The 12,217-nt window shown below is 38.1% G+C and overlaps 1 protein-coding gene across 1 annotated transcript; it reads left to right on the forward strand.

The window, feature by feature from the left end:
- The first annotated feature begins 3,606 nt into the window (after positions 1–3,606).
- LOC127956075 (uncharacterized) lies at positions 3,607–5,494 on the forward strand. Its single transcript, XM_052553852.1, has 4 exons — positions 3,607–3,659; positions 4,072–4,165; positions 4,309–4,396; positions 4,556–5,494. The coding sequence occupies exons 1-4, from the start codon at positions 3,626–3,628 to the stop codon at positions 5,030–5,032; spliced, it is 693 nt and encodes a 230-aa protein (XP_052409812.1). The 5' UTR covers positions 3,607–3,625; the 3' UTR covers positions 5,033–5,494.
- Positions 5,495–12,217: the final 6,723 nt, after the last annotated feature.

A 12,217-nucleotide genomic window follows, 5' to 3' on the forward strand; every position in this document is an offset into this window, starting at 1 on the left:
AGACTATAAAGTCTGTTGTGCCTGTTTACATTGCTGAAATACACAATATGAGAAATTAACAATGTAAAAAATTAAGGAAAAGTGTAGTTGAAGTACAAAAAGTAGTTAATGCACATAAGAAAGACACGAAAAATGTGTTTACAAAAAAACAGAGCAATTAGAAAAAAGTTTTACACAACATAAACAAGCCTAAACACCATATAAAGTGTCGAATCTGTTAGTAAATAATCTATACAAGGCAAGCAATAGTGTCATTATATAGTGAAGCCCAAATATGAATACTTCCTAATTTGTATGATATAAATGTAGTTTTTATATAAATGATACAACTCCAGTTCTATATATTCTTCAGTGATTGCTGTACAATAACAATCAACTCTTTTAACACAACAACCCTACTGAAGCTGTGATGATGACATCGGGTGGAACAAGCTGTTTTCTGTGTTGTCAACGATGTGCATCGTTGTTAAAATTGACAAGCGGACACATAAGAAGGCGCGGGTGCAATGGAACTAAAATTGCTCACATCCTTTACATACACATTTAAGCTCATGATCTGATTGCTTTGTCTTCACAGTAAGTACAGTGATTAAGTGCTTTAATCAGTCTTGATGACTGCAGTGTGGCACAGAACCAAGTCAATCAAGAACCTGATGAAGATTCACTCAGTCTCCTGGGCCCGTATTCATAAAGATTCTAAGAATCCTCTCAGAAAACTCTTAATTTAGCTTAAAAACTTTTACGTAGGAGTCTTAGCTTAAGAGCGATTCGGGACCGATCTGAGACCGACTCTGAGTAAGGAAAAGACAAAAACTTTCATCTTAGTGAGGAGGCGGGGTTGACCCCGTTGCTATGTATGACACAATCTTTTGAAGACTGTGATTGGTTGGTTGTCAAAGAAGGAAAAAAAAGAGTGATTTTAATTCTCACTTTGAATTTACATGCATAATTTTACCTATTTGACCGTTCTCTCTCACACACACATTATTTGTGTGTATATAAATCCTTTTTTTATTTACCATGCTTGTAATTTCTTATAAGATATTTGACTGGCTTAGAATGATAAAAATTGTTCCAGTCTTTCCAATTACAGTGATTCCTGTCCTATTTAAGTGGCGGTTTGAATGTTGGTTTTAATGTATCAAACATGGAATCTTATCCAAGAAGGGCGAGAAAGCCCAACTGGACAGAGGAACAGTGTTTACTGTTAGCCCAGTTAGTGGATGAACACAAGGCCATTCTTAAAGGAAAATTCGGGCTTGGTGTCACAGCAAGGGACAAGAAGCAGACATGGGAGCGTATAGCACAAACTATTAACGGTTCATTCCCCCTGCTTGTGCGCACCTATAAGCCTGCTATATTCATAAATGCAGTTTTTTGAGCCTGCAAGGTGGGAATGTCCAGTGGAAACGAAATGATCTGCGACACAATAAGATGTTCTGAAAGTGCTGTAACTGTTTGTGTGATCACTCTGCTTACAGAAAGTTGTTACAGACCCAAATCATCACTATTGCACTGTTGCATTTTCCCATTTGCCAAATATCGTAATCTAGTGATTACTTTAATTTCCGGCGCTACGGCATTTCTGCGCTGTGTCGGAGATGTTAGCACGTCTCTAATAAGATCAGTCACAAACATGATCCCTGCACGATCTAATCTATAGCTTCTTATTAACTCACAGTCAGTGTTAATTTTGACAGCAAATTCGGATTTAGTCTTAGTCTTAGTCTTTTGAATAACACACCATTTAGTTTTAGTCACATTTTAGTCATCTGAAATGTTTTAGTCTTAGTCTAGTTTTAGTCGACTAAATATCATAAGAGTTTTAGTCTTAGTCTAGTCTTAAGTCTTTTAGTCTTAGTCTAGTTTTTTTTTAGTAGAACAAAGTCAACTTAGTTGACTTGACTAAATGTTTCCATCAGTCTGTTATGGAATGGTATTTATAAAATAAACATAAGGCCTGCTCTCAATGAAAAATATACATGCTCTCTGAAAAAGATATGCATTCCTCCTGAATGATATGCTATGCATATGACATTCTTTCAAGATGAAGTAGAGTATTATTGAAATAGACAACCACCTATATTATATTTGTATTGTATGTTCATTCTATTTCTTTATTTGTGCTATTTACACAAAGTTTACATTTTTTTAAGTTTGTTTTTGTTCATTTAAAATAGCACTGCATAGTCTTCACTGTAAAATAAAATACACAATCAACCAAAATGTATTCAGACACCTTCAACGTTTCTTACAATATCACAGTTTATTTGCTGTAGTTTAGAAATTGGTAATAAAATATGACAATAACTCAGGGTTAAACTGTGTCAGAACAACAAATTAATCTTGATAATGTCTGATGCAATGCTTAATTTGGTTCAGTCTGTGGTGTGAAAAGGTTGCATTAGAAATTAAAGAAAGAAACACTTAAGCAAAACATGCTCAGGTCCCTAATTTTTTTTTTTTTTTTTTAGTCACTAGTAAAACAATATAATCTATTCTATCTGATTTTTGGATTGACTTTGGATAAATTCTTGTTAAAACTACAAAGTAATTAAATCAAGAGCAGTGAGTGATTTACTTTCATTTTCATACATTAAAGACACTGACAAGCAGAGCTAGTAAATTAGGCGCGGTCACTTTAAGAGACAAATGCATCCATTATAAAGATACGCATCCGATTTCTTTCCAACGCTTTACTTTCACTGAAGACATAACTACAGACTTTTTCGAACACACTTTCCAAGACGGGTATTTCGACATATTTAGTATGTATTTGTTGTCGGTACACAAGCAAGAAGACTTTGAGACGCGTCTCTGCTTGCTCCCTGAACACCAGAACACCACGCTGCTGAATTGAGCTCTTTCACTTTTCGCTCTTTTTCTTATGTTTGTATTTGTTCGTTCAGGGTGCAGGAGGACGCAAACGTCCTGAAAGAGAGCTCGGTTCAGTGTTACGCGAGTAACCAGCTGCTCTGCTCAGTTCAACTTCCCCGCATCGCGGGGCTGAAGCCAACTTGATGTGTTGAATGCTTGGAGCACGTTATAAAACGTATTCTTAAAATACACATTTCTGTTTTAATAAATGCTCATATTAAAACATAGCATTACACATAAGTAGGTACAAAAATAAGCAGTGATACACTTACGACCCCATAAAAATTTGGGTCGCAATGGCATTTCAAAAGGTTGCAGTGTAGTTCCCTGTGTAAACAACTTAACTGTTATGAAAACGTCCTCGAAACTGTGCGAATTTCTGCAAACTCATCTTTGTTCTCTTTTCTGTGTAACTGCTGCTTTGTTTAGCTGTTGCGCTTGCATTTGCCGCGGCTTTTTAAAATGGCTCGGCTGCTTCTGCATAGATCAACCTACCCTCAAAGATTCGCTCTGATTGGATCTCTTCTCCATTCGTCCCTCCCATATATTTTCATCTCATTTTTATTCGTTGACTAAAGTGTCAGTTATATTTCGTCACGTTTTTCGTCATCATATCTGACTTAAAACAGTAGGCGAAAAGTACCCGGATGACCTACTACTTCCGGCGAGATTCCGAAGTGCGCATACGATGGACACTTTACTATCCCATGATGCCACGGGGGAGGAGTTTTCGTCGTTATATTTGAAAATGGCGGAAAGCGGAGACGCGGCTCTATTCAAGTGTAAGTACTTTATAAAGCATTTTTTGTTTCTTTGTGTTTACATTTTATTTGTTTAACATCATATAAGTAAACGATTGCCTTGTTAAAAAAATGTAAATTGAGGGTGTCCTTTTCCAGCCAATTCAGAAAAAAATAGTTTTATTATTATTAGGGAATAGTCCGAGCAGATGTAAATCAGCTAGCTAACACTGCTTTCTTTAAACAAAGAAGTTCGTTGTTTAGTAGTTTAATGAGATAAAACGTTTTTATTTCTCCTTTACCAGTGTTGATATTATGAAATATTTGATGGTTAACGTTACATAGCAAGCTGCTGTTAACAACTGTTAACAAGTTAACGTTACCTCAGCTTTTCCATGAAACATTAATAGATTTACCATGGTTCATCATGTTAAATTCTGTGTTGATTTTGTAGGGACTGATGAACACACCCGTGTTCTTATACAGTGGAGAGTGGCTAATGAAGCCCTCTTCACTGGAAAAAGAAATGCAGCAATTAAAGGTTTTGAGTAAGTAACGTTATACAAGACAAATGTAATATGTTAATTTATTGTAGTGTAGATTCAATAGTAAGTTCGTTGTAGATGTTAAAATTTCTACTCAAGCTCTTACTGCATTCATGTTATGCTTGATTTCTGTGCATTTATTGCAGAGTTTTTATCACAGAGCAAAGGCTGGAGGGCAAAATGTCTGCTCTTCAGATCAAAAAAAAATGGGAGAACCTGAAACAAAAATATAAAGTAAGATATTTTTATTATTATTATTATTATTGTACCCTAAAATGAGAATTGTCATGATTGAATCATGCTGATGTTTGGCCCTGTAATGCGATCATTTAACAAATCATATGTTTACAATGTAATTGACTGTCTTGATATTCTGTTTTCAAATATTTGTAGGATCTGAAATGTCCACAGACTGGGGTGAGCACTGAGGATGGGGGGGTTACAGCAGCATCCTGGAAATGGTATTCTGCCATGGATGAGGCAATAGGGGGCAGACCCTCCATCACACCACCCACCCTTATTGCCTCATCTGGCCCGGATGTTGCTGTTACCTCTCCATCCTCAGTGAGGTTAGAACGTGAAAGAGTAGGGAGGAAAAGGAAAGATTTTGAGGAGTTGATTCGAGAGATGGAGGAGAGGGAAGCTGAAAGAGAAAGAGATGCCATTGAAAGGGAGGAGAGGCGATGGAGAGAGATGGAGGAAAAGGAGGAAAGAAAAGAAAGAGAACGAAGAGAGCATGAGAAGAGACTAGAACAGGAGGCCAGAGAAAGAGAAGAAAGAAGAGACCGAGAAGTGAGAGAGAGAGAAAGGGAGACAAAAGAGAGAGAGGAAAGATTTCTTCAGCTCTTAGAAATAATTGCAAAAAAATAAAGGAATCAAATGGTACACACTCTCTTTAATTTATTTGTTAGTAAGTTCACTGTGTCATGCTGGTTGTGCAAGTTTTATTACAAAACACTTAATTCCCAGGGATTTGCAGTAGCTAGATTGCCAGTTGTAAAGTGCTTAATATGTGGCATTGAGTAATTAATATTTTTTAAGTGATATGTATGTGTATTTTGTAGCAGATTCCAGATGGTTTTTGAAACAAGTGCCGCACTGTAGATAAATGCCCACACACTCCAGACACCGGTAAAATGTATTTGTTTTATTTTTGTGTATTTAACTTTTAAATGGATACACAATACAAAGCTTAAAACAAAATCACATAATTTTGGCAAAGTAGTATAATAGAGCTTAAAGCACCACCAAAAGGAAAAGTATTAAAAACATTTTTATCATAGTGTCATGATGAGGAAAGAAAATTAACTTCAGCAGCTTCAGTAATGTACTTTTCACAGGTTTCTTAAAGCTCTAAAGGGACTTTGATACTAGCAATTTCATTTGTAGGGCATCGCTTTAAAATAATTCAATGTATGTTCTTTTCAAAGCATGTGTACAAGATGAGGACTTTACACCTTGGGAAATTTTGGATTTAAAGTAAATAATTTGTAATTTAGATCAAGTATGTGATATGTAGTTATGATGTCAAAGATTTGGTATACAAATTCACACACAGCCTAAGGCAGTGTGCCAGTGGTTGGTGGGTGTCACCTCTAGGGACCACTGTAGCTCCGAGATCCCCTGTCGATTAGCCTGGGTCTGTAATATCCCCAGTTACCATGTGCAGCCGCGAGGAGGCCCGACAGGAGTCTTGATGATGGAGAGGCTTTGTCCAGCGGCAGTAAGCTGTAAGACAGAGGGATGCACACAGATAGCCATGCACCTCTCTAACTACTACTACTGCACTGTACGCATCACAGCACCCTGTGGGCTGTGCCCACACACACACACAACTAACTATTTACAAATTAACTAACATAGACAAGCTGGAACACTGTCAATCTAAGAACAAGAACTGATTTTAACCTGTGTTAAGTGTCCTACAGGTAATCGTGCTCATGAAGAGCAGGCACACAGTTGCCAGGTGCAGACACCGCTGCAGCTAAATTGTCCCGCACGTGCTCTCCTGCGCTGGCTTCTGTGTTGCAGGGTTCAGGTGGGCCATCGTCATCCTCTGCAACTTCTGGATCAACTATGTCCCCATTAATAAGACAGAGGTTGTGGAGCACCGTGCAGCATGCAATGACCTCTGGCACAAAAGCAGGGCTGACTTCCAGTGCCTTGAAAAAAATGGAACGCCAGCGCGTTTTCAGCATCCCGAAGGCCCTCTCCACGATGTTCCATGCACGAGAATGCTTCCTGTTGTAGCGAGCCTGTACAGCATTCTGTACAGGCTCTCTGTATGGCGTCATGAGGCAGATGGGCGCACTCAGGCAAGGATACCCTCCATCTCCAAGGATGCATTTTCCTGCAGGTGGAAACAGGCGGCCAGTGTACACAGGGCTGTTCTTCAGCACCCTGGCATCGTGCACAGACCCAGGATACCCCACAAAAACGTCAAGGAACTTCCCCTGGTGGTCAGTGATGGCCTGCAGCTGTACAGAGTTAAAGAGCTTTCGATTAAAGTAGCACTGCACATCACTTGCTGGTGGTTTGATGCGGATGTGACAGCCATCTATAGCACCAGATACTACTTTGAAAGCTGGAGACCCTGCCAGCTGGGCAAAACCTGCTCCCACCACCTCCAGGTCATCCGCACTGGGGAAAGCGATGAGCTGCCTCAAAATCCCGATGACTGCCTTGCTCATTCTGTGCACAATGTCGTGCACAGTAGACTTCGGGATGTCAAAGGCGAGTGACACTACCCGGTATGATGCTGCATGGGCCAGCCAGTAAAGGAACACGAGCACCTCAACATCCTTTTCCCAGCCATGGTCGCATTCAGGTTTCACTGCAGCAATCAAGGACTGGATGGACTGCCGTGAAAGTCGTAGGTTGGGGCGGAGGTCAACTCCATCTTCAAAATACAGCCGAAGAATTGGCACAGCAGCATTCAAGTGGCAGTAGGTTGTAGGGCTCACAATCTGTAAACATGTATATAGTTTTATTTTAGAATACAACTTTAATTAACAAGATACTTGTTTCTTGTGTTGGCTTATTTATAAATATAGTATGTCTGTATTTATGTATACAATCCATTTTTTTATGCATGGTGTATTTGAAAATATGTTTGTGTTTATATTTTATATATATATATATATATATATATATATATATATATATATATATATATATATTATAAATATAATGAAGACATCAGATGTAAAAGTCTCTAAGTGTCAATTGAAATTTTCTCCTAGAATTATATTATATATCATGTTTATTCATCGATGGTAATAGCACAAGCAAATAAATTACTTTTTCCTTGCCAAAAATCAACATGTCATCGTTCACAGGTTTTTGTGTTTTTCTGAGGTAAAATCTATTAGCTAAATAAATGATGATACTTACGTTATTTGAGAAATTCCGTAAAAGTTCTCGACGAAGGCGTGATCTGCGAGTAGCTGACCGACGCCTCCTCTGGACTGTGAGCTCGAACGACGTAAAAACGCCGATGAAGGCAGAAAGCAGAACTAAAAACATCGCTCGCAGTTGGTGCAGTCAGTGGAATGGGCTCTTTAAATTTTCGCTGTTATGATGTCACGTGACATGCTCTGGTGACAGCGTATGTCACGTGACATTTCCAATATGGCGCATGTAGTACGTTCGGACTCCATTCATACTACCCGTATTCATACTATATAGAACGTACTTTTTTAACGGTCGTGAAGTACGTTCTAATTTAAATGTAGTACCTACTCACATAGTACGCGATTTCGGACGCAGCTATAGTCTTCGTCAACGAAATTAACACTGCTCACAGTCATCCATTGTCTGCAACACATTTCTTCTGCCTCTTCGTCTTTCTGCCATTTTCTCTTCTGCTAAAGAAACTCTTAAGCCTCTTAAAAGTCCTCGTCCGTGCTCCTAACAAGTTTTGTGCTCCTTTTTAAGGGTTAAGATGCTTTCTGAATTTTTTCTTTACTACGATTTTTTCTTTAATTTTAAGAGTAAACGCCCACATTTCTAAGAATTTTCTTAGAATTTTGTCACTAGGAGCTACTTTTTGCATTAAGATTCTTTATGAATACAGGCCCTGATCTTCACTTCTGGGTTTACTACAGTCGTTACTAAATATTATAGGTAATTGTTTACTTTACTAAAATCATAAGACTAATATAACGAAACATATACTTTTGATTATTTCTTATGTATGTACTTCTAGAGTTAGATATTCTAGATATAACGAACATGTGCAAAAGTGTTGTTTGAGTGCCTCATTACTTTTTACATTTCAACTTGATATGGCTTAACAATATTTATTGAAAACTGAATATATATATATATATTTTTTTTTTTGGGGGGGGGGGGGTATAATCTCTTGTAAAAGTTGCAAAAGCACACAAAAACAAGAGAACGTGTGCATTCAAACTATAAATATTTCCATGGACAACATAAGTAATAATAATAATAAAATAATAATACTGTTATTAGTTCAAAGGAGCAAAAAACGTAAAAAAAAATATTCAGCACAAGAAGGGCAAAACCATGGCATTTCAGCGGAGGGTTTGTCCACAAGCCCCACACAACTGAAGTGATACCACTGGACTGGCCAGTTCTCGTTGTCACAAGCCAACATTTCTCCCTCCTCTGGTCCAGCACAGAGACACCACACTTTCTTTGTTTTCTTGGTTGCTTTTTTGGCAGGCTTCTTTCTTTGCCTCTTCTCACCTATTTGTTGTGGCTGTGGCTGCTGTAGTTCTGGCCCATGAGTTGGGTAACATACCCTCTTTATGATGGAGAGCTCTGTTCCATAGACGCTATGCATCGAGGAGGCCGTGACTCTCCCTGCCCGTGCACCAAACCAAAGGGATGACATGTGCTGTCCCCTTGTCTGTCTCTCCATCTGCCCTGCACTCCTATTAAGGCCAGTTCCATTAACCTGAGTCTGTAGGCTCCGAATGGGCAGAACAGGATCTCTAGCCAGCTCACAGTAGTCAGGGAGCACATTCAAAAGGGCAGATCCTGTGCCTGTTATGCTGATTTGCCGGTAGAATATTGCCAGCTTTTCTGGTGTTGGTGGTGTTGTTTTGGCCATACGTGTTCTCTGTGCTGGACTATTGTTGGTCTCACTGTCAATTTGTCTGTCCAGAGATCTGTGTGTGGCTGCTGCAGATATAAAATTGATCTGGTGACCAACTTCTGGTTGCACCTTGCTGATGCTGCTTGGGATCTTCCAGTACGCCTCTGACCATGGCCTTCTCCTTTTAGCCGGACACAGGCATTGACCACGAAAGTGCAGGGCTCCAGTGTGGGTGCACGCCAGTCATCAAGACAGGTGCAGTGGGCTGAACAGACTTGCCCTGATAATGTTAAGATCACCCATGGAGTAAGAGGAGGCTCACTGAGTCACCGTGAATGCAGTACCTGTTAAATAAATAAAGGTAAATAAATTAGGGAAACAGTGAAAGGTATTTAAGACAGAAAGTGCCCACTTTTTTCTGAATTACAGTCTACACTTTAGATTAGATCTGTCTGCAGCCTCATCTGAATCTCATACACCTTGCATTTACACTGTTAATGGCTTTAATCTAACCAGGATATTTACTTCTTACAATCACACATTTAACTACCCTAACCAACCCCGAACTGGTTTGTCCACTTTGCAGCCCCCAACACGCAACACAAAAACCTGGTACAGTAAGTGTGTCATTTGGCTAAAATAAAATTACAACTATCTTCTATTCGTAGATCTGTCTAAAATAATAAATGCACAAAAATTAAAGAGCTCTGAAATGTTTAGTCGCGCCTCTGTGAAGTTCTGAAGGCATTGCCCCTGGTAACTGATAGCGTCTCCTACCATCATGTCCGACCGACTCAGACCCCGCCCAAATCAACCCAAATCAGCACGTGACTCCTCCCTCTCAATATAGTGTATGTAAGTTCAGTGCAGTTTATCAGCAACGAGTGGATGAAAACATCCAACGTAAATAGCATGCCCCAGAGCCCGCTGAAAATTCTGTCATCAACATATTAAATTAAATTTAATTAATGCATTTAGCAGACGCTTTTATCCAAAGCGACTAACAGTGCATTCAGGCTATCAGTTTTTACCCATCATGTGTTCCCGGGGAATCAAACCCCCAACCTTGCGCTTGATAGCGCTGTGCACAAGTGTATGAACATACGTTATTTTGGTGGGTTTCCAGTCAGTATCGAGTTGACTCCTGAGGTAAACCAAAATGTACTCCGTCTTGTTAATTTGCGATCTGGTGAAACTTCTTTTCCTGAGGAGAAGAAAACATCATTTTTCGAGAAGAGCAACAGATTCAAGGCATGCCTTGTTAACTCAAAGACGCCACCTATCAGTAAGGTGTAAGACAACATACATTCAGGTATTAACAAAATAACTTTTGATGATGAGCTTCCAGTTCCTGTAAGAAAAACATTTACCAATCTAGTTACCATTGTTTCTTATAAAAATTGGGAAAACAAATTTAACATTTTTCTAATAACATACAGTAAACCAAAAATTATTCAGACACCAGATATAATTTTTGATAATTATTTAATAGTGGGTGCAGGACACTATAGTTCATTTATGTGAGTATAGCTAAATAAAGTAAACTGTGACATCATACCCAAGACTTCTTCATACAGTGGAGTACCAGTAAAACTGATAAAAAAAAAAAAAATGGGGCCAAAAATTATTCAGACACTTTGACCTGACCATGTTTTGCTTTAGTATTTTTATTTAATTGCTAATGTGATCTTTTTTACACCATATAACTTTAGCATTGCTTGGTAATTGGTCACCAAAGTATTGATTGTTGTATAAATATTGTAATACTGCAGTTGTCAGATTTTTTTGGTTGATTGTAATCCACTACATACCTTTATATCAAAGTAGAAACATTATCAAGATGAATTTGTTCTGACAGTTCTTGTCATATTTTATTACCAATTTTTAAATTATAGCAAATAAACTTTGATAAAGAAATGTTAAAGGTTTCTAAATATTTGTTTATATCAATAAATATAATAATTTTTATAATTAATAATTTTTTTTTTTATTGTACACATAATTATTACATATTTATTTATTACACAATATGACACATTTTAGTTTATAGTATTTTTATTTTTTCTTCAGTTTGGCACTAGAGCCATCAGTTTCTATTTTGTCTCAGAAAGCTGTCCGGATAGGGTGGCCATTTCCACAACACCAAAAAGGAGGACACTTTGCGGCATTTAATAAGACAAGAATAATGGCATAGGACTCTGTAATCTGTAATCACATTTACAATGTACTCATAATACAATTTTGTCCATTATATTGACGATATCATGATACAGTGATTCTGAAAAAGCCTACTCTGTTCATTGGCGGACAATTTGATGAGGACCTGTGTGTAACGGAAGAGGCAAACAAAGTGTTTGTTCACAGTATTAGTATTTAATCAAGACATTGTGATGTCTGTTTCAAAAAAGTGCACAGTGCCTGGAAACAAAATTTCTGGACTTCTGAAAATAACGGAACTATATAAATAATTAATGGACTGCTAAAAAAATAATAATACACATTTCTGTTCTTAACAAAGAAGTTCACTCTCTGCAGCAGCTCAGGCGACAACAGCACCTCTAGGTTCATCATTTCCATCAATGCAAGCCCCCATTGCCCCTGGGCTTGTTCATCTTCCGGGGTACACATAAAAACATAGCAAAAATAGTGTTTTCAGCCTTCAAAAATCTGTATTGTTTTAAACCCAATACATATTCATATTTCATATAGCCCATTCATAAAATCATAATGCTCCATTAGAGATCAATTTGGCTTAACTGCTTCCTACAGGAAATGAGTGTAGCCTATATATATTTGCTTCATTAAATACAATACACCATACTCACCAAATAGTTGATTGTCTATCTGCAATACTTCTGCCCTTTCCTGGCTGCATCCAAGAGTTTTTTGTTTCTAATGAACTTCTTGTACACATCTGTGCAGGGAAAAGTGAAACTGACACGAACTTGGAGCACAGCCTTGACGCTGTCCACATCCAGACGATTCCTCTC

Source organism: Carassius gibelio, chromosome B4 (assembly GCF_023724105.1).
Source record: "Carassius gibelio isolate Cgi1373 ecotype wild population from Czech Republic chromosome B4, carGib1.2-hapl.c, whole genome shotgun sequence".
NCBI classification, from domain to species: Eukaryota; Metazoa; Chordata; class Actinopteri; order Cypriniformes; family Cyprinidae; genus Carassius; species Carassius gibelio.

What these genes read in the sequence shown, in the direction of transcription:
- LOC127956075 (XM_052553852.1), top strand. Translation starts at nt 3,626, where the DNA reads ATGGCGGAAAGCGGAGACGCGGCTCTATTCAAGT. An exon ending in GCAGCAATTAAAGGTTTTGA is followed by an intron (nt 4,166 to 4,308) that starts GTAAGTAACGTT and finishes CATTTATTGCAG; the next exon opens with AGTTTTTATCACAGAGCAAA. An exon ending in ACCTGAAACAAAAATATAAA is followed by an intron (nt 4,397 to 4,555) that starts GTAAGATATTTT and finishes AAATATTTGTAG; the next exon opens with GATCTGAAATGTCCACAGAC.